Source organism: Accipiter gentilis, chromosome 17, assembly GCF_929443795.1.
Source record: "Accipiter gentilis chromosome 17, bAccGen1.1, whole genome shotgun sequence".
Lineage (NCBI taxonomy): Eukaryota > Metazoa > Chordata > Aves > Accipitriformes > Accipitridae > Astur > Astur gentilis.
In genome coordinates, this window is record NC_064896.1 from 24,529,371 (window position 1) to 24,556,310 (window position 26,940).

At 39.4% G+C, this 26,940-nt stretch overlaps 1 protein-coding gene across 3 annotated transcripts in view; it reads right to left on the bottom strand.

Moving 5' to 3' along the window:
* The window catches only part of LUZP2 (leucine zipper protein 2), a 329,431-nt gene that overhangs the window by 189,837 nt on the left and 112,654 nt on the right, over positions 1 to 26,940 (bottom strand). For all 3 annotated transcript variants that reach the window (XM_049820232.1, XM_049820233.1, XM_049820234.1), the window contains one exon: positions 18,115 to 18,597. In XM_049820232.1, coding sequence (XP_049676189.1) covers positions 18,115 to 18,176 — 62 coding nt within the window. In that variant the 5' untranslated portion in view covers positions 18,177 to 18,597. The remainder of the gene's footprint in view (positions 1 to 18,114; positions 18,598 to 26,940) is intronic.

Here is a 26,940-nt window from a genome sequence, read left to right on the forward strand (position 1 = left end):
AACGTTGACAAAAAGAAAAGGAAAACAACTTTTAAAGCATCAAAGGCTTAAAATATTCAACTGACAAACAAACTAGAGTTGTTAAAGATGTATCTGGGACACTATTGATTTCACAGGTGTCTCACAACTACTGTAATACCCATTCAATACCCATTAAGGGCACACATTTCAGATAGTCATAAATATCATTCAGAAAATAAAAAGAAAAACGCACAAACTTGAAAGCAGAAAGCCATTTATTTCACAGACGGCTCTCAGAGAAAGATAAAAGGAAGTTAAGTCAGACTACTTGGTATACCTGAGCACCCTTGTGCGCTTGGCAGCAGGATGCCATAAAGTTGGGACAGTGAGAACACAGGGTTTAACTCCTGTACTTTTTATTCAAATAGAAAGTTATAAAACTGCTGAAGAACAGTATTCTTCAGGATACCGAGCACATCAAAAGTAAAAGTGGAAGTGAGCAAAGCCTGAAAGATTACTCCTATAACACAAGCGACAGTCACTCTGATCTGTATATCAAGAGTCTGCCTTTTCTCTTCAATAGCCCCAGAATCAAGTAAACAAGGTGCGTGAACTTTTTCCATAGGTCCTGAACAAAGAACAGCAGAGTTAATACGCTAGCAGGTTGTAAACCAAGAAACCTGTTGAACAAAAAAAGGAAAGAGATCTGCGTATTACGCATTCCACCCTTACTGTGGTTTCACAGACTTTAGAGTGAGTAGTAAATCAGGTATGCATTAGCAAAAAAAGGCTTTAAAAAAAGAAATAAAAACTAGGATTCACTGTATGTCAGTATTCCAAGGACCTAATTCATGAAGCAATTTTAAGTAAAGCCTCATACTTATGTTCTTCTAGTGGGGGATAACTGAAAACAACAAGAATTAAAAAGCCAACCATCTGTCACACAAGAAGCCTTAACCCGGTGTCGCGGTTTAACCCCAGCCAGAAACTCAGCCCCACGCAGCCGCTCGTTCACTCCCCCGCGGTGGGATGGGGGAGAGAATGGGAAGAGTAAAAGTGAGAAAACTAGTGAGCTGAGATAGAAAGTTTAATAGGTAAATCAAAAGCCGCGCACGCAAGCAAAGCAAACCAAGGCATTCATTCACCGCTTCCCATGGGCAGGCCGGTGTTCAGCCACCGCCAGGACAGCAGGGCTCCGGCACGCCTAACGGGGACTTGGGAAGACAAATGCCATCAACTCTGAATATCCCCCTCTTTTTTCTTCTTCTCCCAGCTTTATACGCTGAGCATGATGTACCATGGTCTGGAATATCCTTGGGTCAGTCGGGGTCAGCTGTCCCAGCTGTGTCCCCTCCCAACTCCTTGTGCCCCCCCCCAGCCTGCTCGCTGGTGGGGTGAGGAGCAGAAAAGGCCTCGGCTCTGTGCAAGCACTGCTCAGCAGTAACGAAAACATCCCTGTATTACCAACACTATTTTCAGCACAAATCCAAAACACAACACTATACCAGCTACTAGGGAGAAAATTAACCCTAACTCTATCCCAGCTGCAGTCAGGACTGTATCCATCTCTTATTCTATACTATTTACATCACGCCCAGGTCCCACACTTTCCGATACATCCCAATTAACCACCGCAACCCTCCCCATCCTTTGATATAACACATAGATATCATTCCCCTAGTCTATGGACCACCCCTGTCAAATGTCTGTAAAACGTCCACAGATGCCCAGCGAGTTCACTTAGCCCGTGAATTTGGGTTCCATCCGTTACGGTGGTCACTCAGGACAGCAGAGGTGGTGTGTTGCAGAGAGTTATTGGGCACTAAAGCCAGCTCAGGTCGGGTCACTGGTGCACTTGCACGGCTGCTCGTAAAGCTTTGTCCTCCATTAGTTCAGGTGGTTCCTGCTCTAGTAATTCCTATAACATGCAATTCAAGTCATGGGTTACAGAATTTTAAAGGTCTATCCATTACAGTCTCCACCCCTGGTCCCTTTGGACCAGACCAGCAAGCTTAACGCTGCAGTGAACTCCTCCCGTTGTCCCTACTCTGCCTTGCACTTGTCCACAGACTGCCGTCCCTTAGGGGTGGACCTGCTCCAAGTGGAGCCTTATCTATGAGCCACACTCTCTTCAGGGGGCTACCTGCTGCAGCAGAGACTTACCCACAGACACAATTGCTTTGAGGTGCACCTGGTCCAGCGTGGCCCTCTCCATGGGCCACAATGCCTTCAGAGATATACCTGCTCCAGCGTGGCCTCACCCACAGCCACAGTCCTTTCAAAAGCAAACCGTCTCCAACACGGCCTTACCCGTGGCTGCAGTCCCTCCAGGGGTGTACCTGCTCTGTCACGGCTTTATCCACAGCCGCACGCTTTGAGGTGCTCCAGCATGACCTCACGCGCAGCCACCGACGCTTCAAAGTTGTACCTGCTGTGGCACAGACGTAACCATGGCCACAGATACTTCAAGATGTACCTGCCCTGGGTTGGAGTTATTCACAGGCACAGATGCTTCGGGATGCCCTGCTCCCACGTGGGCTTATCCACAGATCACAGTCCCTTCAACTCAAGTTCACGCTGGAGTTCCAGCCCGTCCAGTACAGCAGCAAAGAAACAGCAGCAGTGCCCTGGCCATCTGCCAGCCCAGGCACATCGCCATTGCTGTTATCAAAATGTTCCCAGGCCCAGCAGAGTAAGATGATAAGCAGTACAGCAAGCAGTAAAAGCAAAAAGCAGCCACTGACAGGCACAAGACTAATATACAGTAAGGCAAGCAAGCCCCATGGCAAGCACAGGAGCCTGCCAATTAATGACTAAGCAGCAATAACAGCTATAAATATGATCTAGCACATTCCCATCGAACCTGTCGTTATCCTGAACCCTTTGAACCCCAACATTGGGCACCAAAAAGGGCTGTTGTGATTTAACCCCAGCCGGCAACTAAGCCCCACACAGCCACTCGTTTACTCCCCCACGGTGGGACAGGGTAGAGAATGGGAAGGGTAAAAGTGAGAAAACTCGTGGGCTGAGGTAAAGACAGTTTAATAGGCAAAGCAAAAGCCACGCACACAAGCAAAGCAAACCAAGGCATTCATTCCCCACTTCCCATGGGCAGGCCGGTGTTCAGCCACCTCCAGGAAAGCACGATGACTAACGGTGACTTGGGAAGACAAATGCCATCGCTCCAAATGTTGCCCCTTCCTCCTTCTTCCCCCAGCTTTATATGCTGAGCATGACTTCATACGGTCTGGAATATCCCTTGGGTCAGTCGGGGTCAGCTGTCCCGGCTGTGTCCCCTCCCAACTCCTTGTGCCCCCCCCCAGCCTCCTCGCTGGTGGGGTGGGAGGAGAAGCAGAAAAGGCCTCGGCTCTGTGTAAGGACGGCTTAGCAGTAGCGAAAACATCCCTGAATTACCAAGGCTGTTTTCAGCACAAGTCCAAAACATAGCCCCATACTAGCTACCATGAAGAAAATTAACTCTATCCCAGCCAAAAGCAGGACACCCAGTGAGATTTTCTATTTTAGAGAAATTAAATCTAAATATGAAAGGCTGATTTATTTTTTTTTTCCAGTTCTGAAACCATCTTGTCTGTAAATAAGAGAAGAATTCTCCATCCAAAAAAAAATCTTTGAGTGTTGTCTTGGTTCTGTCTTTGCTAAACTGAGTGCCAATTTCTTATTCTCTTTCTTGTTCTCTTTCTGTACATGCTAGGAGGATGACCCTGGGAGCTTTATATTATTCTAAGAGTCATGGTGATTCAGTGAACAGTATAATGACCCCAAAGGTGTCAAATGGGTGGTTTTGTTAGGAATTACTGAAGGTGATCAAATAATTGATTTAAAGCTACAGTCTGCCATGAGTTTTACTCCAGTGGAATCCTGCCAAGCCAGTTAATATTCCCAGGGCTACATTCCTGCTGAACAAGGCAAACTTCTATGACCTTGACCTATAGATACTGCAAAACAATAAAGTTTTAGCTTAAAGAAAAACACACCAAAATATTTTAGTCCATAGTCCTCCCTCATTAGTAAGATGCACTTACAAATCTGTTGCTGTTGCTTATAACAGGAAAAGTTCTATATTGTTTGTTCCACAAGTATTTTGAAACCAGGTATCAAATTCAGCCTTACATACACTATAATACAGGCACTTTAGCTGCTCAAAATGGTTTCTATATATAAAAGGAAGTCCTTTACTCAGTATCACAAAAATAGTAATTCAAACCAGAAGTGAGCAAAGGGCTGGTGCATTGTGAGCGTCTATAAACGGATTTGCTTAAGGCTGAAAGTTTATTTACTCTGATTTCATAGAAGTATCCCATGGTCAGTGGGAAGAGGTCTACAGTTATGAACACAGTGGTCTTGCAAGCGTGGCCTGAAGTTTTACAATGTCTAGGCAATTGTTAAGCCGACGAAGATTAAGGGTGAGACAGAACACACTTCTGACACTGTAATATCCATTTAAGCAATCACTTCATTTTTAAAGTATTTGTGAGTTGTTGGTTTTGGTTTTTTTCTTTTTTAAGATTAATCCTTAAAAAAATGTATCTTGATGTTCACTATGAATATATATATGTTTTCATATATTACTGAAGGAACAACTCTCTCCTATTATTTCTGTTTCAACATCTGGAAGACAACTGCAGATCCAAAACCAAACCTCCACTCTTATACATATTCTATGCTGTAGAAGCATACGTTATACAGGTTTACCCAGGGAAAATTTCAGTTTAGTTTAGCCAAAAATATACCAAAACCACTAATTCATTTGGGTTTATACCATTAATTTTTACCAATACTCCAGATGAAGCTGTAATGGAAATCCAAGTCTTCCGAGTATTTTAAGAAACAGGTATTTTCACAAGCATATTAAGAATGATCCTCGGACTAGTGCCGAGCTGAAAACACAAGTCAAATAAAGCAGTAGTGACCCTAATCATCTCCAAAAACACCCATAGCCGCTTTTTATGAAGGCAGGATTTCATCCATTTTTCCACTTAAAATCAAGTTTTATATCTTAATTCCCACACAGGCTTTTGGAGAAAGAGAATAAAGGAAAGCAAATGGAAAAATAAATCTTCCCACTTTTCCATACAATAAAAATTTTAAGCCTAACACAGACCACTTCTTCAATTCCAAATGATCTCAATTGAAAACGATGCTACAAGACATAGTAATGATAATAAAAGAATGAACACTGTTCTTTGCTCCAGCCACTTGTCTTGCAGAAGTTAGGACTACTGTTGTTTGATACAAATTGATCAGTATCTTCACAATCCCCGTGGTTTCTGTAAGTATATACCCTAATTGTTGACTGAAAGCTTCCATTACTCTCCTCCTTTGAGGAACGGTATGGTGTAACATGGGTCAAAAGGCTAAAGTACCGCAACGAGAAAATAATCATTAAAACATCCATTCAAAGACAGTGTTAGATCCTCAGCCGTTATAAATCAACATAAATACCAAGATATTAATCACAGGAGATTACTATTTCTACTATTTCTGTAATTATAGTATGATTGCAGCACAGTAAAAGCAGCAACTCTCAAGAAGGTAAATAAGTAGTGAAACACCTCTTCATTAAATATAGAGTTACCATTATACAACAACTGCTATCTGTCCAAAGGAGAATAGATTGCCTACATTTTATTAACAAGTTTTGCCCATAATACCATTGCCTTATCAGGTATGTAGTCCCATCTCTATGATCACAGATCACTTTTTTAATGCCTTGTCAACTCTGTATGTAAAAATTCTATGAAGACCAACATTTTCATTCATTATCAAAGATAATACAGAGATACCTTGAAGCCCAGCTACCTCAAGTAGTGTAAGCATGACTTGTTTTTTTTTTTTTAATATTTTGCCTCAACTTTTTTCTTTTTATTATTACTCAAAGGCAGATGCAGGATTCTGCTCATCGCACCTATCGGTCCAATCACGCTTGAAATCCAATTTTACAAGCCTGGTCATCTTCAAAAGCACAACTTACATTTTTAGCATGGATTTAGAAGTTATATGAAATGCTGCCAGGTCATAAAAGGATTTGAGGCCAGAAAAGGCTCAGATCTTTCTCTAAAGTACATTTGGAGGGGTACCTGCCATGCAAACTTTGCAAAAGCTTCAGAGCCAGTTGAGAACAGAGTATGCAAAAGCATCCACTGTTTCATGTACACAAGGGAATTGTTTGGAATAGCCCTCAGGATGTGTCAGATGCTGCTGCAACAGATTAGATTACGCTGCTAACCCAGCCTAGCTAGGAAAAACTCACCAAGATAACACATTGCTGAGTAAGCATTTAACACAAATTTCTCAAGTTACTTCTTCAGTTGTTAGACCTGTGCCAAATAGCAGCAACTAATGGGCATTATCAACATAAATATAATTTCTGTTGAAATACAAGGAATCGACAGAAAAATTTTATCTTTTTTACACTGAAGTGCAAGACTGTCAAACCGAAAGACTACAAAAGGGGAAGTTAGCGGAAGAATTCCAGGTTAATTTATGTGCCAGAAACAATGCTTGTTTCCAGTATAGTCTTTTGCATTTGAAGGAAGCGGCTGGATGTAAAAAGCTAAATCCCAATGTTACCTGTAGAAATAATTTGATATTTTTATCTGCAAAAGTTGTATCCAAATTTGATGCCTTAGCTGTTGAAAAAAAAAAAAAAATCAGCTGTTTTAAAGTATTTAATTCTATACAAGCAGAAGTACACGTATCTATTCAAGCCACTGAGAAAAGATAGCCAAAAATCAATTTTTCATACTTCATTATGTGTCTACAACTAGAAATCCTTTACACAGAGGCACATACACTATACATATTTATGTATTTTCCCTTGAGTGAAAGAGATCTTTCTACATTCGAAAAATACACTAATGGAATTACGTACAGTTTTGCAGTCTTTAGTTTCTTTTTATCAACACCCACAATGACGGTTTGGCATCTACTCCAGATGAGGAGACTTTCCCAGTACCGCGCTTTATCATTAAATTAACAAGAAACAGGTAAGAATTCTCTCTATCCTCATTAGCATATGGTAAGTAGCGAGCGCTAAGGAGATTTACACACACACACACACTATCTATAAAACAGAGTTATCTGTAGAACACTAAAAGATTTACCCTTAATTTAGCATTAGGTGTACAACATTTATGAGGTTTAAAGTATATGGAGCATAGGTATCTGTAGCACAAGAGGAATCTGTTCTATTGCCCCTAGAATTGAGGTGAAAGTGCTAGCTTTTTACTGCTTTCTTATTAGGAGACTTCTAACCATATTTTTAAATCATTTTTTAAGCTTTTATTTTAAAGAATTAAGCCTACACCAATACCATAATTTCTAAGTCGTAAGCAGTAACAAGCAGAAGAGAACAAGTCTCCTTCCCTCCAATGTTTTCTCACACTCCACATACATAGCTTGCTTTTTTTTTTTTTTTTTTTTTTTGTTTCTTCCCCCCCATCTTTGTATAGAAAGAGTAGCACCTGGATGTAGCTAGCCCTGGCTAAAATACAGGTAAATAGATTATCTCTGGAATAGTATTAATACTCCAACTTATTCATTCACCATGTAGTGTCCCTTTTTATCTACCTCCTTCTAACAGATATCAAAATTAGTCTGTTTTCCCATCACTCCCCTTTGATATCTTATCTTATCTCATCCTATTAGGTCCAAGAACAGCTACGGCAATTTCTCACATCCGACTTTGCGTAGTGAAACTTCTCAACAGCATCCCTGCAAATCAGGTAGTTGGGGGGGATTGCTGGGATACGTATGTCTGTTTCCATCTCAGTCACCAACAGAATTGCTGAAAACATGTGCGCTTCGTTCTCCAGATGGGTCCTTGCAAATATTCGCAAGAACAAAGATTCTGCTACCTGTCTGAATATTCTTCTACAGGAATGGCTCAAGCTACCTCAAGGATCATTTCATTCCCTAGAACGTGGAAAGATTTAAGGCAGATGAAATTATTCCATACTGCTTCTTCCAAGGTTTTTTCATCTTCCTCCGGTAGCAACCGCTACCAACAGTACATTGTTCTACAGGTTTAATCCAGTGCGACAAAAACTTCACGTTCCTGTACTGACTAAATGTTATTGGGAAAGGTTTTCCATCACACATAAAAGTACCATTTTAACATGCGATATAATCATCAAGCTTAAGCAGCAAAGAAACGTATGATGTCCCCACAGTAAAGAAGAGTGAATGCTATCATATTTAACCCTGACTGAAGTATCAATTTCTGTACAGCACCTATTTGATGGAAATGGGTTAAACCTTGCAGACTACATTTTATAAGCCAGCGATGGGAGATTCATCTCATACAAAGGGAACTTATATTTCCTAAACACTTAGTTCTGGTATACATGTCCTGTACTTCTTCCTAGCTATTTCAGAAGCTATTTAAATTTTGTCAGTCTACGAAAGTACGAAACAGGCAATACCACATCCTACCGCATTAAAACAGATAGAAATGCAAGTTTTCCTGAGCCCATTTAAGGAACTGCTTAGTATTTCTTTAAAACAGATTTTACTATTTAGTTTTTAGAGCATTTTAATTCTTTCTGCTTCCAGGAACAGATAACAATCTCCCTTGAGCCAAAAGAGCTCCAGCTGAGTAGAAATTAGGGACAGAACTAGGATGTTTGAAACAGGGACAAAGAGAGAGGTACGAGTTTAAAAAAATATATTAAATTAAACGTCTGCTTTCATAAGCTTTCCCGAGCCAAATACAGCACATCTGTGTATACTAAACAGCAGATAGTTGTTTTACAAGTAAATAAAAAAGCAACTGCAGAGAAGCCTCTATTCACTATCTATGCACTTGAGAAGTGTATTTTTTTCATACATCATTCATGTACGAATGCAGAGATTTCACAGAAAGCAGTATTTGAGACTGATTTTTCACCAAATTAAATAGCATAGACTACACTAACTGCAAAGTTAGAGATGCTCAACAAAGGAAACAGAAGGGAAGCAGCAACACTGCGGTGGGTTCTGACCCCCCCTCGCCCCTTTGTCATCTAGGCACCATGGTTACAGATTCATTTCCCAAGCCTTACCATTTGCATTAAGCCAAATAACCTTATTCCTCAACTGAGAGCGAAACAAAGCAAGCTGCAAGGCTAGACTTTCTGAAAAGAGGTCAGGATGGATTGCTAACAATCATGACTATTTGGTATCCCCCGTAGACATCAGCAGCTAAATAACAGTCTAATTTTCAAAGCATATAGCTCTTGTTTACGTTCAGATTTTCACAAGGTTAGTGCAGCCAACATGCTGGCCCCTTTTGAAATTCAAAAGGCATCAGATTAGACTCGTTCAGCTCACTTAAAGAAAATCCACTGCAGATTATAGGTATTAAGCCTTTCTAAAATGTCTGGTCCCTTGGCAAGCCTTGGCTCCCTTCATGGAAGGAAGAAGAAAACAAAACCAACAAAAAAAAACCCCAGTGCCTATTTTCAGAGGAGCACATGACAAGGAACTTCTGTACTCTCCGTAGAATAGAGGGGTAGATCTGCAAGGGGGCTGACGGACTCTGCCAGTCGCTAATAAATAGTAAGAATGCAACGGTTATCTTGCATATTTTTGCACAGAAAATAAGAAACAATCGTCAACTGATTGGTTTCAGCAAAGCAGCTCAAAGGTTCAGCTACTTACTAAACACAGTTGTTTGATTTGCGCCCTGGCTGAGCTTCACCCCATCCTGAAAAATATTTCTTTACAAAAAAGCTGTAAGCGAAGCAGTAGTAAAATTGATTTTATTTCTCCATTTTCAAGAGAGACATTCTCTCTGCACATTGAGCACACATTTCATTACACTGCAACAGGAGGAAGAAACTTCCTCAACAGACAATCTAATGCCACCCAGAGCACAGCTGCTTTTCAGTCTTGTCAGTTCAATTTTTCCGCACATATTTTTTCTTTTCACTTCCACATTTCAGTAAAATCTCACTTTTTTTTTTTTCCTCCTTATTTGCTGCCACAGGCTAGCCTGAAACAAACATGCCTGCAAAATCATTCAGACATGATGAGGACAGCGTACGTAAGGTGGACACAGCGTATTACTGGGCTTATTGTCACTCCAGGTCCCCTGGATGGCCAAGCAATTCTGAGGTACAAAGTCACAGCTCCTACTTCTGTAGTCATTCATATCGACAAAATCACAGAAACACCTGAAAAGCAGTATCAAGTATTGAGAATCCAACACCTATATAGTGCTAGTAAACAACCGCATTTTGTTTACCGCTTAACAGCATTCGCTGATTTGTCTTCCCTTCCCCCCCAGCTACCAAACCAAGTTTTATAAAGACCCATAACAGCTACTGAAAATATGTTAAAGCATTATACTGTAGTGAAATTACGGAGACTGTATCCCGTCATAAACCCCTGTTTGCCTGTCCTTTCACAGAGGCGTTTTGATGCTCTCCAAGCAAGAACACAGTAGGAAACCCAGTGATAACACATCATTGGGTAAAAGTGCGGTGGCCTGGAAGCAGTTTGTATGGAATGACTTAAAAGGATGTTCTGCTGCAGGTCTGTCTCCAATGAAAAAGGGAAAGGTGTTAGTTCTGTGATTAGATGGGAATTCAGCAAATATGCACTTGGTTTTCTAAGTAATGCAATTTGTCTGACAGTGGGTAAATCTGTTTTTCAACCAGCTTCCACTTTGATAATAGTCAAAGGAAAAGGAAACCTGCCTACTTCCTACAAGGAAGCTGTGAACATAAATCAACCAAATATGACCGTTCATAAATAACAACAATACAAATATGTAAATGGCTGGAAAAAAATAACAATTTGGGTAAAATACACTAGCTGGCAGCATACTAGCCTTATCTTCCTAAGAAAGCACGTGGAGACAAAACACACCAGAATTTTTTGACACTTTCCTATTCCTTTCCATAGGAGCTATCAATCACTATCAACAGGTAAGGTATTGAGAAATTCCATACACACCTCTTTCTTCAGCTTGTAGGAGTCACACACCTTGATTTCTCTCATGATTCACTGAAGTATTGTTTCAACAAATACAGCAGAGATTTCAGAGGGAACACTACGAAAAGGATTGCTAAGATATTACACAGTAAATGTAAAGATTAATAAACACGGGAGTGATATGAGGTAAGGGGTAAAATGCATAAGTAATAGCACAGGAAGGAAAAGGAGAAAAATCTATAGTAGCACAAAAAACCTGCTATTTGATGCGATGCCATATTTATTCTTCAGCATTTCTAAAAGGTACTTGCTGCTGCTGTGTTTGAAATAGCAAATACAACAATACACGTCTTAAACCTTTGCACAATGTTAAGATTGAAAGATGGTATGAAACATCTTTATTCTTTCTGACAAACATATTACTTGCCTTCCATACACAGAATATTTACGGATCTGACCCTTACAAGACAGCTGGCGCACCCATTGTGCAAAACTAGACAATGAGAAGAAACACCATTTTTGACAAGTGGCATAAATGAGATTTATTTGTCTACAGAGTAGTACATCACAAGGATTACTATCTGTGAACATGTTTCTGCTAAATATACAAAATAATAGCGAACCCACAATCTCACAGAAAGAGGAATTACAAGTTTAGGTTAAGATAACCTTATATTCTACCTTAGCTATAAATTAATAAATGAGGAAAAAAAAAAAAAACAAAACAGGAAAGAGTCAGCATTATAATTTCTCTAAACACAAAGAATACATTAAATTGCCAAAAGTAACTCCATGGCAAGTCTCCTGGGAAGAAATGCATTATACATAGCATAACAACAAGCAGAATTCCAACTGTTCTATTACATTAAGACTGAATTGTAGAGGTCTGTCAAGGTCTCCCTGAGATCACATGGAACTTCAGGAATATTTTAACTGTAGATTAAAGTCTAAAATAAGTCTTTCCTGAAGGTTACCAAAGTTTTTAGCAGCATCCTTCCTTCCCCTCCCCTCATTTATATTTTTTCTTCTTCTTCTTCTTCCTTTCACATTCCAGGAGTCAGGAACATAAATGAAAACACATCACAAAATAATCTATTTTTAGTATTTCTGGACAAACTGAGAAAGACCTTCTTTCTGGATTTCTAATTTCGGTTGGTGAGCTTAAATTGGTGGAGCACTTTTACATGTTCTAACCCAGATAATAAAAATCACATAGCAAGCATACCATCTCTAAGGGCATCATTCCTAACCACAAATTGGCCCTATCATAACAGCAGAAAACCCCATAAAATTTAAAACTTCTGACAAAAAAAAAAAAATTCTCTCCCCATCCTCCTGCCAAGTACAAGACATAAAGATAGAAAAAAAAAATGTGTGATTGCCCTATTGTAGAAGAGCTGCAAACACAGAGAGGCAAGTCTATTACGTAAGGATAACATTAAGAATATATTTGTATATAAACACACATATTCTTATACGCATATTAGCACAGTTCAAGTAGAGTTATTCCCAAACTAGCTTTAAACAATCTCATTCTAAGCCAAAGAAGTCCACCTACAGCTGGTTCTTGTTTACTTTTCTACACAAGATAGAGGTACACCACTTACCTTGGTTAAAAGCTACCTTGAAAATCTCTGCACTACACTGCAGCCTGCAGATTCGATGTGGCCGTGTACTCTAAGGTAGCACGGTTGGCGACTGCACTCGTGCCCAGAAAAGGGTCTCTCACTTTGCCATCGCCGGTTTTGTAGTCCAGCACCTGCACCCCTGAGGTCATGGGCTTCCCTCAGCGGGAGTAGTAGCAGCTCCTCCTGCCCGCGCACCTGGTGGTTTGGGTTTTTTGGTTGGTTGGTTGTTTTTTGTTTGGAAGGGTGGTGGGTGCTGGTTTGGGGGGGGGGGGGGGGGGGGGGGGTTGTTGTCTTGAAAGATATCGCTGGAGCTCAAAACTTTTCTCCCAGAACAAGGAAAAGGCTTTGTTTCACCAAGTAGCTTCGAGCTTGCTGTATTAAGCACTTGCTTATAAGCCATCAAGCTAAACGCATTCCTTGAAATAATGGAGTTGTGCCACTGACAAATTTGTCCCATTACATTTAAACAGTGTCCACAACAAAGCACATGGTTCTTCAGGCATGGTAAGGTTGCAAGCCATATGCTAAATGACACTACTGTACCTTAAACATAAGTCCTTACAAGCCATTAACCAAACATGCATCATCATCCACACTGATAGAAATCGGAAAGCTTTCATGGCCCAGAAAACTCAGACAGCAAAAGTAAGTGTGAACGGAATTCTAAGCAGGAGACAAAGGATAGAGTTAGTGCCCCTGCTTTCCAGAAGAATTCAGAAAGCACGATATTAAGACAGTCTCGGCTCTCCATCAAGCCTACAGCAAAAAATGCATCATCTTTTCCGCTAAAGAAGTAGCCTACTACCACTCTGCAGAGTTCACCTTCAATCATGGGGAAAAGGAAGGACACTGCTAGACCTCAGCCTGGGATCTCAAAAGTGAGAATCGTTTTTGGTTACCTGATGGAACATGTAACAATAGCGTGGCTACAGCTGAGGGCGTTAGCACAGAGTGAGCCTCATCCTTCCACCTCAACATCTAGAAAGGAAGAGGGTTCCCTCTACTCTCATATTAGTGTAAATTAAAAAAAGTTACTTCCAATATCTGACTATAGCCCAAACAGCGTTTCTACAATGGGAAAGAGCTTAAGGACTCAAGCCAAGGATTTTCAATGTTGTCCCCCCCAACCCCAGTACAATAACATCGAAGACATTCCCCGTTACCTTTCCTCAAGTCTCTGAGTCTTTCACACACCTTTTTCTGAGAGGAGGAAAAGATATTAATACTTTCCTAGTCCTTCAAAAATAATTATGAAAACCAACAAACTTAAAGAAAATAGTTGACCTCGAAAAAATACGTCCAGCGAAAAAGCAAGCATTTAAGCCAGGTTCTCATGTTTAATAAGGTAAGTGAATTCACTATATTTCTATCACTTCCAGTAATAGACATACACCGAATCAACACCCATACCTTCATTAAGCATCATCCACGTAGCAGAAGTAAGCACACTACCTTTATTCTGCTACAAACTACAGCGGTGACATTCTTCTGAAGCCAATGAATTACAGATTGCTTTGTAACGTCAGTGTAGTAAGACTGCCAGTGAACTGCACTTTTAGAAAAGTGACCACCAGCCATTTCTCTGCCATTAAAATAATATAAGTTCTGCCTTTTACAGCCCTGTTGTTTGTACATCCATTTAATGAGTTGCTGTAGTAGTAATATTATTATTGTTATTAAAGTGCATCTTGTTGGGTTTATGGTCCTGTTCTCCGCTATAAAGCATTCTACTTCAATCAAATTATTCAACATCTTGCATCTTTGTCATATTTCATGCGTGGACAGAAAGGAATTTGCTGCATAGGAATAAAAGGAAAGCTTTTGTTTCACATCAAGCTTCTTACAAGGAGCCAGGTTTTTGTCATTCGAACAACAACAAAAAAATTTTTTGGTAATCGAAGACTAAAGTATCCAGCCTTTCAACAGTAACGTTCAAGTAATACTCAGAAAACTGTCCTTTTAGCTAAAAGTTGGGAAGTCTCAGACAAGATAATCTGGACCACAGATCTTAGTTACTGACCCCAATGACTGACTTCATGCAAGCATTTCCTTCCACAAATAGTTTTCCAGTTAGCATTGTTTAGGTGTCTGGGGCCAGAAAAGCATGCAGGTGGCTGCAGATTCAGACCTGAGCTGATTATACACTATGTGCACTCCCTGAGCTCTCAAGTACCGTGGGAATCATTTCTGAAATAGTATAAAAAAACCTATGCTGTCTTCAGCATAGTATGAAAAAATAACACGTATACAACTATCACAGTAGATCTGCCAAAACCAAGACATCCAAGGAAATATAAAAGCGGACAGGAAAACACAAACCTCAGAATAGTTTTACCAAGTTCAATTCACCTTCAAAAATGTTCCCCTTAACTTTTTATGAGACTGATTTTAGAGCAGTAATTTTTACTTGTTCCATCAAAACATACATAGTTAACTGGACAGGAAACTACACCTCATTCTTGGTAACTCTTTGGCACTACAGCCAACTAGAACTATGATTAAGAGTCAGCATTGTGTCTCAAAGCTGCACCAAACCCAAATTTAGGTAACACAGAAAAGATCATTCATTTCAAAAACATGATATTTCTGTAATTTGATACTCGTTTGGTTCACGCATATGATTTTAGACCATGCTAAAAAGTTAGCTGCATACAGTTCTGAAAATCAAAAGTGAATAATGAACACAATCTTAGAAGTGATAGCTGTGTATTTTCCTCTTTTTAGCAATACTATAAAATAAGAAAAGATGACACAATTGATTGAACTCATCAATTCATGGTTTTTTTACAATTAGGCATGAAGACATGCTGAGGTCGTCCAAAACTCTCACCATGACATGATGCAAAGAAGATGGCATCAACCACATGACAAGGAACAAAAAGCAGTAGCTGTCCACCTCTGCAGCGAGTCCTGTGCTCACTGATTTCAGCACCAATGTATGAAATGAAGATACTGTGTTTCTGTACAGACTTTGAAAAAAAAAAAATAATCCTCATGATGGAAAACTTTCTGCCCTGCAAGGCTGATGCTTTGCCTTAGCTAAGCAATTTCACACAGCAGGATATTAGACCCTGCTTTTTGCGAACACAACTAGTCCTACAAACCTACTCTATTTGGGTCCAACCAATGAATTAACCATATGTTTATAAGAAATACTAACTGCCACAGACAGAATTGCCTTCTGCTGAAGGAGATTAAAGCGTAATCTCTTTCCAGTAGATGGCACATTGATAGCACTGTATCATTTTTTAAACTTCCATCATGTGCTGTTGAAAAATTACTCTATGTTCTACATAGCCAGTTAAAAATCAAGTGGCTGAAAGCAACTGATGAACAGAGTAATCCAGGACTTTTATAAATCTCCAACTCTACAGCAGAGTTTCAGCCTCCTTTTTAACAGGATGACCAATATGGTATCAAAAGCAAAACTTCACTTTGCTACACATACTGTACTTGGGTGGAATTTTAACTGGAATTTCTCTCACATTGATCATTTTCATCCCTCAATTACATAAGAACATAAATCATCATGTACTGCAAAATTATACTCTTTTAAGACTATATCCACTCCTCAGAGTCATACGGTTCATAATTAGTATTCACATGCCAACTTCAGCTTCTTCGTATTCTTTACAACTATTTTTTGAAAGGTGGGGAGAGACTTGAGGGGGTTTGGTTTGGTTTTTTTTTTTTTTTTTCAATTTTCAAGAATGAACTACAGTTCATTTTTCATACAGGTAGTATTTTCTCAAGAAGATGAGGACCTGCTTTTACAGCTTTACACTAGATACCTTGTCCCAGTTTAGTCCCCTGAACGTTCAAGTACTTTGTCAGACACTTCATAAAACCAATAATTAAGTATGAAAATTTAGACTAGTTTTCCACATCTCTCTTCAATACAGTTTAATCTGCACAAGCTCATGCAAGATACAAACCTGCATCTGCAAAAGCTAGCTTGGTGCTTCCTCCCTTTTTAACTCTGGCATAGCGTAGCAAAGCCTGTATCACTTAAACAACTGTAGAATTTTTAATCCAAATTGACAAGAAGTTTCACACTTGACTGCTAGTGAATGTTTCCTTAGACCACTTATTAAATCAGAAAGGATAATTATTGAATCACAGTGTATTACATTTTTCCTCCAAATGGTGTATTTCAAAGAGCATTAGTGTGGTTAATATGGGCTGACACTGTAGAGTCCCTAAATAGGAAGAGGTACAAAAAAAAAAAAAAGGTACCCTTCCCTCACCAATAACAACCCTCTCCAAAGGAGTGAAGTAATGGAGTAATTGAAGCATTGTGATACTACTGATTTCTGGCTGCATTCAGGCCTTTTCCCACCCAGAGACTTTCACAGTTATTATTTACCTGAGTTTGAATGTGTACAGAGATGTGCTCCTGCTGTACCTGACTTTGAGTACTTAGTAGGCATACGCTTGTTTTTCCTCTTTTTTTTTTTTTTTTTCTTATTTTTAGAGTCTCGGTGAATAATTAAGGCTTAAAACATGCAGTGCTTCTGCAAAAAGCTGCTTCGATGACGATTTTATAGGAAGAGATCAAAACTGAGGGAAAAACCACATTTCCCTGATAAACGCACATGCATATAACCTCCGATAACATGCTTTATGGACTTAGAAATAAGTACCCTGTAAACTTCTAACACAGCAGAGGAATACCACAGCCAAAATTTGGGCTTGATTTTCTGCTAAGGAACTGGAAGTTAAGAAGCCTGAACTGAGAGCAGTGTCATTATAACAGACCTGCTCTGTACCCTGCATTAACTTTCCATCTGTGTACATCAAGACAACGGGATAGAGTGTCTCAGCTTTATCTTTTCTTTGCTGAACATGCTACGTCTACAGCATGGAAAATATACCATCTCTGAGCAACTGAGCAGTACACAGTATCTTATTAGAACACCACATGGTTAGAAACAGGCTTTATTTTTAAGCTGCAATAGATTTTGTTCTTATTTTCTCAGTGATTTATTATACTTGCACAGAAAGGAATGCTTCTAGATTGCAGCAACTTTTAAACACGTTTCCTGGTGTTGAGATAACACTGCAACATCTCACCTGCTTTTCAGAGTTAAAAGAGGTAAGCCCTCGGTCTGTGTTCAGATACAGAAGCCTAAACCGAGATGAGGTTGTTCAAGTGTTTATATTTTTTGCACACTATATGGGAAAACGTTAGCATGTTTTCAATTTCAGCTGTTTGGCTTTCTTATTTCCAATGAAACAGAGTCTATCTGGTTTTACTGCTGTATATATAAAGCTTATATTTGGTACCGTCTTGTTATATCACACAAGCTGTGGGTCAACTTATACAGGAGTAGCTCTTCTACATGATAAAAAACAGCCTAGAAACACCCAGAGAAGACTCAGTATCTTTCAGAGGATTGGGAGGGGGAGGGGGAGAGATAAGAATCAGAGAAGATATCCGCTCTAAACTTACTACCCCAGTAAAAGCTGAAATCTGTATTATTTCTTCTGAGAGCACTGAATCTGGAAAAAAAAAAAAAAAAAAAAAACCACCAAACCAAACAGCAAACAAAACAGAACTCTAAGCAAAATAGCTCTCGGTACTCACCTAGCGCTGAAGACCAGTGCAGGAAAGAGAGGCAGCAAGTAATAAGCAGAGATGAATTTCATCCTGGCGCTCCTCTGTTTTGTTCCGTTCCTCACTATCCTCTTCCCACCGACTCTTTCCCCCTCTCTCCCTTTCCTCCTCCAGCGGCTCCTCAGCCTCGCCTCGCCCGGGGAGCTGCCCGCCCTGCAGCGGGAGGGTCCTAGCCCGACCAGAGCAGACAGCCCAACAGACCGAGTCAGGAAAAGGAGCTCCGAGGGGGGATTTGAGCTCCGGGAGTGATGTCACGAAGCACAGTGAGCGGCTGCCGCCGCTGCGAGCCCCCAGAGCCTGGCCGGCTGCGAGCAAGCGAGCGAGCCTTCCTCCCGCCGCGTCCTCAAGGATGCTCCGGTACCCACCGCCGCGCTGGGGGCCGGGGAGGGACGAGCACCCGGTACCGGGCACTTGGCTCTAAGCTGACAGCGGAACGTAGCTGAGAAATGCCTCCTGGAAGGGGGGGGAGAAAAAAAAAAATTAAAAATCCTACAGTGAAAACACCACCCATCTTTTACAGTTAGCATTTTTTTATTGGAAGTGAATCTAGACAGCATGGATGATAGGGAGGCAGAAATTTTTTCAAGCAGGTGTCAAGTTACAGATGAGCCTGCCGCTACATCTGGAAAAGGTATCGTTTTCTGCAAAGCCAGAATTCACAAGTTACTATTTCAATTGGGGATTCATTCGCCCCAGTACCCCATCAAGTTGAAAGGAAGAGCAGAAATAGCTCCCAAATTGGTATTTTGAAACAGCGATGTCATCTCTAAAAGCCCTTCCTCACCTGCAGAAACTGAGAAGACCTTCAGAGCAATTAAGAAACTGGTTTTCTTGCTTTCCATGTTTGTATTTCACCTGATCTTAACCTTGATTTAAATAAATCAGTGTTGGTTAAAGGTGTTTTCAGAATCCAAGTATTCCCTACCCTGACACAAGTGAAGCCCAGCTGTTGGCAAATCATATGCAAGTATAACATTTAAACAAGAATCATCTTTCTATGCAATAAAAAAAAAAAAAAAAGGAAACAAACTTGTCTACAATTGAATGAAGTGTGATCATTACAAGAAAGAGTTTTGGTCATCTATGCGCTTGTCTGGTCATATGAAAGTCATCCAGAAACTACATTCTATATCACAAGCATAAAAGTTTCCATAGTTTAAACTGGTGTGTCATTGCATTCAACTGTTTATTGAGGAGTAATCTTGGATTCCATCAAAGCAAATAGAAATTCACTCTTTGAAATGAATGGAAGCCTTTTTAAAATTAGTATGACCCTTAATAAGACATTCACATGGCATACAAATAGAATTAATAAATTAAATTACTGGTTACATTCTTCAGTAGCAAACTGAGAGGGAGGGGAGAGAAAAGAAGAAAAAGAAAAGGCGATGTACATAGCCAAAAAGGAATAAAATAATGTATTTGCCTCCTCTTCCTTGTGTCCCAACTCTAGTATTTTTTCTTCAGCACACCTGGCAGCAAGTTCTATTCAACCACATTAATTTAAATCAGCATTTATTGTTATTTTGATGCTACATGCCAGCATGAAAGAACAGTCATGTTACCATGGATACTTATGATAGAATAGTAAAAAGGTCATAAAAAGTGCAGTCAGCTTGTCATTTTCCAGAAAAAGCCAACCTTCCCAGGCTACCAGGCACCTCACAGTCATGTATCAGCAGCTCATACTTCTTCCGTCTTCCTTTTCTGTGCACACATGCAGGGTGGCATGGAGGGGAAGGTACTGGTGCATCAGGGGAGTAAATTATGCCTGATGATGCTGAGTGAGCTTAAGAAGACTCATGAAATTTTGCAACTTGACGAATTAGTTTTTATTCCTATCGCTTCTCTGCTTCTTTTTGGGGGTGGAGGGTGGAACAGAGAGGCCTGGCTGCTAAATCTTGGTTTCATCTCAAGGGTTTTACCATGCCTGCATGGGAGAACATCTCCACAAGTGGTTTAATGGCTCCAGTAGAGGTAGTCGGCAGCTATAATAGCGCTGTATCACCCAGACATTGCATTATCATTCTTTGCCTAATTTCCTCTATCCTGATCAGAGCTGATTGAACAATTAGGAAGCTTTTCATGCTTACCAACGCTGCTGCTTTAGTCCTGCTCCGATGTGAATATCCCATAAAGACTGTCACAGCTCAGTTTCAACCTACAAGCACCTCAAGGGCTCAGTGGAAAGGATTTGTAGCAAGCTTTCCCATCTCCGGTCGGGACATGGGGGCGAGTGCTCTCAATCCACTTGGGCACAGCCTGCACGCTGCCAGGCCGTTAGGAGATGGCAGCAGTGGCTAAACAGGGATTGCAGCAATTGCGACCCTAAATGTTGAGATACACACAGATGAAATCGTACTACTGCGAAGAGAAACGCCCAGCAGTGAATACAGGTAGGACAAAAGGAAAATTTACATTTTTAGGGGCAAACTTGTATAATTAAGGATTGAGCACTTCATCTCAAATGCTACTCTTGTCAGACTTGATTGTGCTCAAGCTGTTTGCCTTAAGACATAAAAAAAGCATCCTTTTTTCCCCCCTCATATTCAACTAACTGACCTTGAACCGGAGCTTTCCATTGTTTTGAAGGGTTTGGGGTTTTTTTTTGTTTTTAGAGAACATGTATTTTAACAGCGTAATGTGCATCTTAAGAAAAGAATAATGTATTTATACCAAAAAATGGGAGATAATTGTTCACAGTTTTTCTTAGACTGAGACTGTATAGTCAATTAGTTTAGTGTTGGGCACGCTTAAAGCGGGATCAAATATTAATGTAGAACAACTTCAAAGACCTCGGATAGAAATATTCCATGTAAAAACATTAGGTACCTTGGCTCAAATTTATTGACAATCTTATTAAATAATTACTCCTAGCTTAGCAAGCAGAAGTCAGGTGATTATAGACGCTCTTTTACAAACAACCATACAGAGAAAATATAAAGAAGAAAACAATGGAACCATTACTGTGAAATTCCAAGGCATTTCAAACACTAGTTGTCACACAGGTTCTTGCAAGTTTGGCTAAATACACCGATGGTGTAGAAATACCATTGCCTACCTTAGAGAGGAAAATGAATCAACTGTCTCCTTTTGCAAAATACAGCACAAACTTTTGCTTGCCAGAGCAGAAAGACATCCACTTATGCCTGTATTTATGTAGTAACTACTATAGCAGGGGTCCTAATTTTATTTTCATTGTTTGGAAGCTATGGTAATAAAAAAAGGAATCATGAAATGACGGTGTACATTATATTCAGTTATTTTGAATGCATACATGTTAACAGACAGAAATTTCTATAAATACACTTAACGAAGAGACCATTAACTTATCTTGCTGTCAAATACTAAAATTCTAGATGTTGAAGCCTTCACTTCAACTTTGCACAGAAGACTTTTAGAAGAATAAGGTCACACCCTTTGGGAAACAAATACAATGCGTTTTATTTCAGGGTGCTTTACAAATGCAATTGGTACATTTCTATTTGTGAAAAAGACTACGACTGAGGCAAAGCTATGAGTAGAACTCAGCTAACCCGATTTCGTGTCCAGTGCTCTGTGAAGTAGACTACGTCATGATGTAGATATTCTATCACCACTGCAGTGTAGAGAATGCCAGCTTTTTAATTTATATGCGTGTGTGTGTGTACACATATACATACACAGGTACAAATGCACATGTATATCTGTTTTTGTTGAACTGAAGCACCGTTTTAGATAACTAGAACGGTAACTTGATACATTTTTACACTCTTATACAACATACTGCATTTCTATGTCTTAAATAGACCAGCCAGACACACTGAGTTCCCAAGTAATAATATAATCTCAGAAATACAGCATGATAAATAGAATGTTAAATAACGGGGGAAGTACAAAACCACAGCACACTCTTCTTAAGGATAGTTGTTGTGAGCTAGTTAACGTTGCAGTCCTCAGTGATGCAAGATGAGTGCAAGTAGGGTTCCAAGACAACACTGCCACTTGAGCAGGAGCAGAAGGGACAAGTGACTTACAGGAGATGCTTCTTCAGCTCTTACATTTCTCTCTCCTCTCAAAGAAAGATTTCACATTAAAAATAGAGTTGGCATTCCTTTTCCCAATTTTTCTCCTGTTTTTCCCACTCTATCTTCTCGTTCCTTCCCCCCGAGTGGGGAGTTTCTCTGTCTTTGGAAATAGTCCCCCATTTAACTAAACTCTTAAGAAATCTGCTAAGCTACCAAAGGGCAAAACTTGCTTACTAAAAGAGGAAGGCAAAGCGTAAGTCTCAGGGTGAAGTATTTCAATACACGGGGCCTAATATTTCACATCCACATGTACAAACACAATCAGCACAAACACATACATAGAATTAATGCACACAGTTCTTTACTACTCTTGATTGAAACCCAACACATCAACAATACCGCTTTGTGAGATAATACGTTTGGGGTGACCGATTCCCAACTCAATCTTCAACATGCATGCTTTTATAAACACTGCAGGAATCCACTTGCTCTGCATGATGAAGCCCTGGAGACTTGCTTGCATGGCAAAGGAATGTTTGTGAGTGACAAAAGCAGGTAAAAAGCATGGAAGAGTTTTGAGCAGTTTCTTCTTTATGAGTCTATATTTCACCTTCATTTAAGAGAATATATTTCAGGAGAGACAGGGTATTTGTTATTACTTCTTACAAGTATGCACATAGCCGAAATATTCAGAATTGCAGTTAGCTAATCTACCTTTCACAGCACCTCAGAGGAATTCTGATATGCCATTATCTCATTTTTTAAAAATATTAAAAAATAGATTTCTAGCAGTAAGTTTAAATACCGTAGCACGTAACATAACGGTGCTAGAGTACTAGCTCACAACATACTGATACATCATCTTCATTCGTATTCAGCTAAAACAAATGATGAAACTGCCCAAGAATAGTGCCTAACAAACTTCAGTACCAAGGAAAAAAAAAAAAAAAAAAAAAAAATCCTGGCTACCACAGTGCTGGAATTATAGCTTAAACATCAGAGTTGAGTAAAAGCTGCTGCAAAGGTCTCTTTGAAGGTCATTTAAACTTTGTCAGAGATTTCCGAGGTAACCCCTTTTAAATCTAAGAACCAGCCAATTCAGAAGCAAGTTCATTAAAATAAAGAAGCAAATTTACTTAAATTTAACCTCGTTGTTAACCCTGCTTTTAGCAGGTTAGACTTCCAATTCAAACTACTGTTTGAACCTTTAGCAAACATATCCAGCCCACATAGGTTTGCTGTTAAAGTACAGAGAAATGAGCAATTTCATGAGCATATGATTACAGGAAAAAAAAAAAGTTTTATTTCATTTTACAAAACACCTTTTTTTCCACTGTCCAAAACAGCAATCATTATGCATTTAATATTTAACATATCTGGGCTGCCTACCTTCATTCCGCACTGAAGGCCTACATTTTATGTAATATTACAGCTGCAGTAAACCTGGTAGCGACTACAAGCCTTGATCCAACCGCTGCATACATGATAAGAAGCAGTTGTAGAATTTCAGAAAACAGAACAGAAGCAACTCACTCAGGAATTTCTGGACTTCCCTATATTGACCACAGAGCCAGCAGTGCTGAACCTCTTCATCCATAAATTTACATCTAAATTTCTATGTGCTAGTGGGAAGGGAGAAAGAGAAGAAAACAGTACAAGGGAAATCCAGTCTTCCACTTCTTGCTGCCCAAGTTGTACAAGAGCTAGGATCAACCCTCAACATCTACAAATGACCTGCAGCATATTACTTGGTATTAGGAAACTTGAAACAATTTTTTTTTGTGCAAGCTTCTGCTTTGGAACCTGTTACAAATAGCTCTCCTTATACATCTAAAACACATCATTCCTGATAACTTGCAGATGCTGTCACGTGTGGCATGTTTGTTTAGACTCCCTATACCAAGCACTTTGAGTCCAAGGTCTCAGAGAGACCTCTTTCATTTTGTAGCTACCAGAACTAGACTTAAATCAAACATGCCACCAGGTTCGCCAAGGTCACTGAAAAAAAGGACTTAGGAGACCTTCAGAAACAGTGTTTCAGTCAGCAGTCATTGACATTAAAACTCCTTTTTTAGCATCTCAGAGCTGAGGTTTGTTTATATCCAGCAGACACCTCATAGCAACTCTGCCTTCTCATACCGAAATCCACCTCTGTTGAAGTCAGCATTCATTCAAAAATGAAGGCAGAAAAATTATGTGCATACCAAGGTAGCTTGACAATCTACATATAGGTCCATTAAAGAATTATTTATTGTTTAACTCTGAAATAATTTCTGGTTTAATTTAATAAATAATGTGTTAAGTTGGATAAGTTTGACTTCTATAAAACAAAAGCTACTTGATCATCCATCCAGACAAAATAAAAATCAAGTCTCAGAGAAGTTTTGGGGTTTTTCCATTTCTGTGAGACTAATTGCTTTTAAAACTGAAAACTCTAGGCAACAGTATTTTAATAACATTTTTAACAAAACAAGGAAAGACTAACAAATTTCAGTCACATCCGAGTAACCCTAGAGAGTTCAGGAATCATTGTTATTCGTTTCACAGTGGATGGACTTATTCTGGGTAACCGGTTCAACAGACCTCAGAGTATGCTAAAAATTGCTTTAAGGACTGGTTTCCATTTTAAATTACATATTTTTTATTTTACTATCAGTCTGGAGTTCAAGAGGACTTTTCAAATGCTTTTTTGGTATATCAAGTAAGGCTGAGGTTGTCCAATAACAAACAGTGTTTTTTATTGTGGAAGAAAAGTCTTTAAAGAATTGTCTCCTCTTAGTCAGAATATAGCCCATTTTGCACCAATTCTTTTAACATCAATTCATTAGAGCATCCAGAAATTTTCATTTAGAAATTGAGACACTGATTAAAGGTCCCTAGAAGAGCTGAATAAATGTTTTTCTTTAAAGCATTTATAGTAATTTAAAACTTAGCTCCCCGCTTCCCTTTCCCATCCCCCTCCCCCCCCCCCCCCCCTTCCTTAATTTAAAACCGTAAAGGTAGGCTGGTACCTATGCTTAGATATAGGGCAGATAATCTCTCACAGTATATTTGGATCCTAACTGACCACCAGTTTTATAAACAAAACAAACAAAAAAAAAAAAAGAAAAAAAGAGCCACGTGTAGAAAGAAATCACATCCAATTAAATCAGTTGTAAAGCATTTGGTCTTCTACAGCTATAATGAGATTGAATGTGATCCAAGAAAGAATTATTACTACCAAGCCATTAGGATGTTTCAGTCTTCAACTTCACAAACATCCCAATCCAGACCATCCAAACATCAGAGCTGGTATCCATACCACTCAGACTCCTATACCCAAAGTACTTACGCATTTTTGATAAACCCAGATATAATTCGATCGCCATTTACCTGGTGGGAACTTATGGTGTGACGTAATTTGAGATACTCGGGGTGCGGCGGTGGAAATCACACAGAGAAGCTACTGTTGATAATCTTCTCATAAGGAATCTGGCATTATAATAAGAATTTCTGACTTCACGTTAAGTAACATCAGAAGTAGTCTCTCAAAAGCATTATTGAGAGTCAGATAACATGCAATATAACGACTAGTAGCATAGAAGAGACACACATAAGCCATACCTGTATCGTTCCATTCTGAAACTGCTACAGCTATTTACGATGGTCATAAATGTGGTTTCCACTTCATTCTATACTGGTTTGTTTTACTGGGTTGTTTCATAATATACAAAGTTGTCACAGTGTTTTTACGGCCAAAGAGAGGTGACCTTAAGAGACTGTGAGAAAAAAAGAATATTCCACGGTTTCGTTTCAAAGCTACAAATAGAACATGTTGCATGCGCTTATTCACACCACTGAGACCCATGTGTGCCATCCCCTCTGCATAAAGAAGTCTGCATAACTTCTCTTAATAAAGTAGGAATGTAAGGCTTTAACCAATAATTGGATTTCCTTGATGAAATAATGAGAACTTCCTAATATTTTGAACTGTTTTCTGTTACACCCTATTAAAAACCTGATTTTTGAAAAGCTAGCAGAAGTGCAGCTCTAATTCAAAATTTATTAGACATGACATGCCTTAAGATTATACTATCAAGATCATATAAAAATGTCACTAATACAGAATTAATGGGAACTCAGTGAAAATTGCTACATTATATCAACACTGAGATTGTCACACTAATATTATGCTATAATTGCATAGTTAAAAAATCCTGCAGATCTCCGCATTATACTGGAACAATTGCTCCTTCTCTTTAAAAGCAGTAAGTACAGTCTGAAGGAGTCATGTCAGACTACCATGTTACTACATTTATTTTTCATATTAATTATATATACATTTAGCACCTCTCATTAATGGTCTAAAACATACAGTCCACACAAATGCATGGTAACGAACAAAGTAACCTCTCAGTCAAGCAAAGCAAACAAGTATGACCAGGACACTTCTGTTCTGTTTACCTGAAAAACTTCACATGTTAAGTCATTGCTTTTTTCTCCCTGTACAGCGCTGGGAATCACAGTAGGAAAACAGCATCTGTACTTCTCCACAGCCATCTGTGATCCTATCTACAGTGAAAACTGAAACATGCAGTAAAAAGTAAGCTCGGAGCCGAGATACCGAGCTCATGAAAACCCTTGTGGTTCCACTACCTTCAGAGAAACTACTCTTTTATATTTTCTCAAAATACGGCCTAAAAAGGTTTTGTAACCCTTAAGAATTATCTCCTATTCTCTTGACTGCCCTGCAGTTTCAAATTAAAGCCAGCACATATATCAAATTAGACACCTAAGTGGCAAAACATTA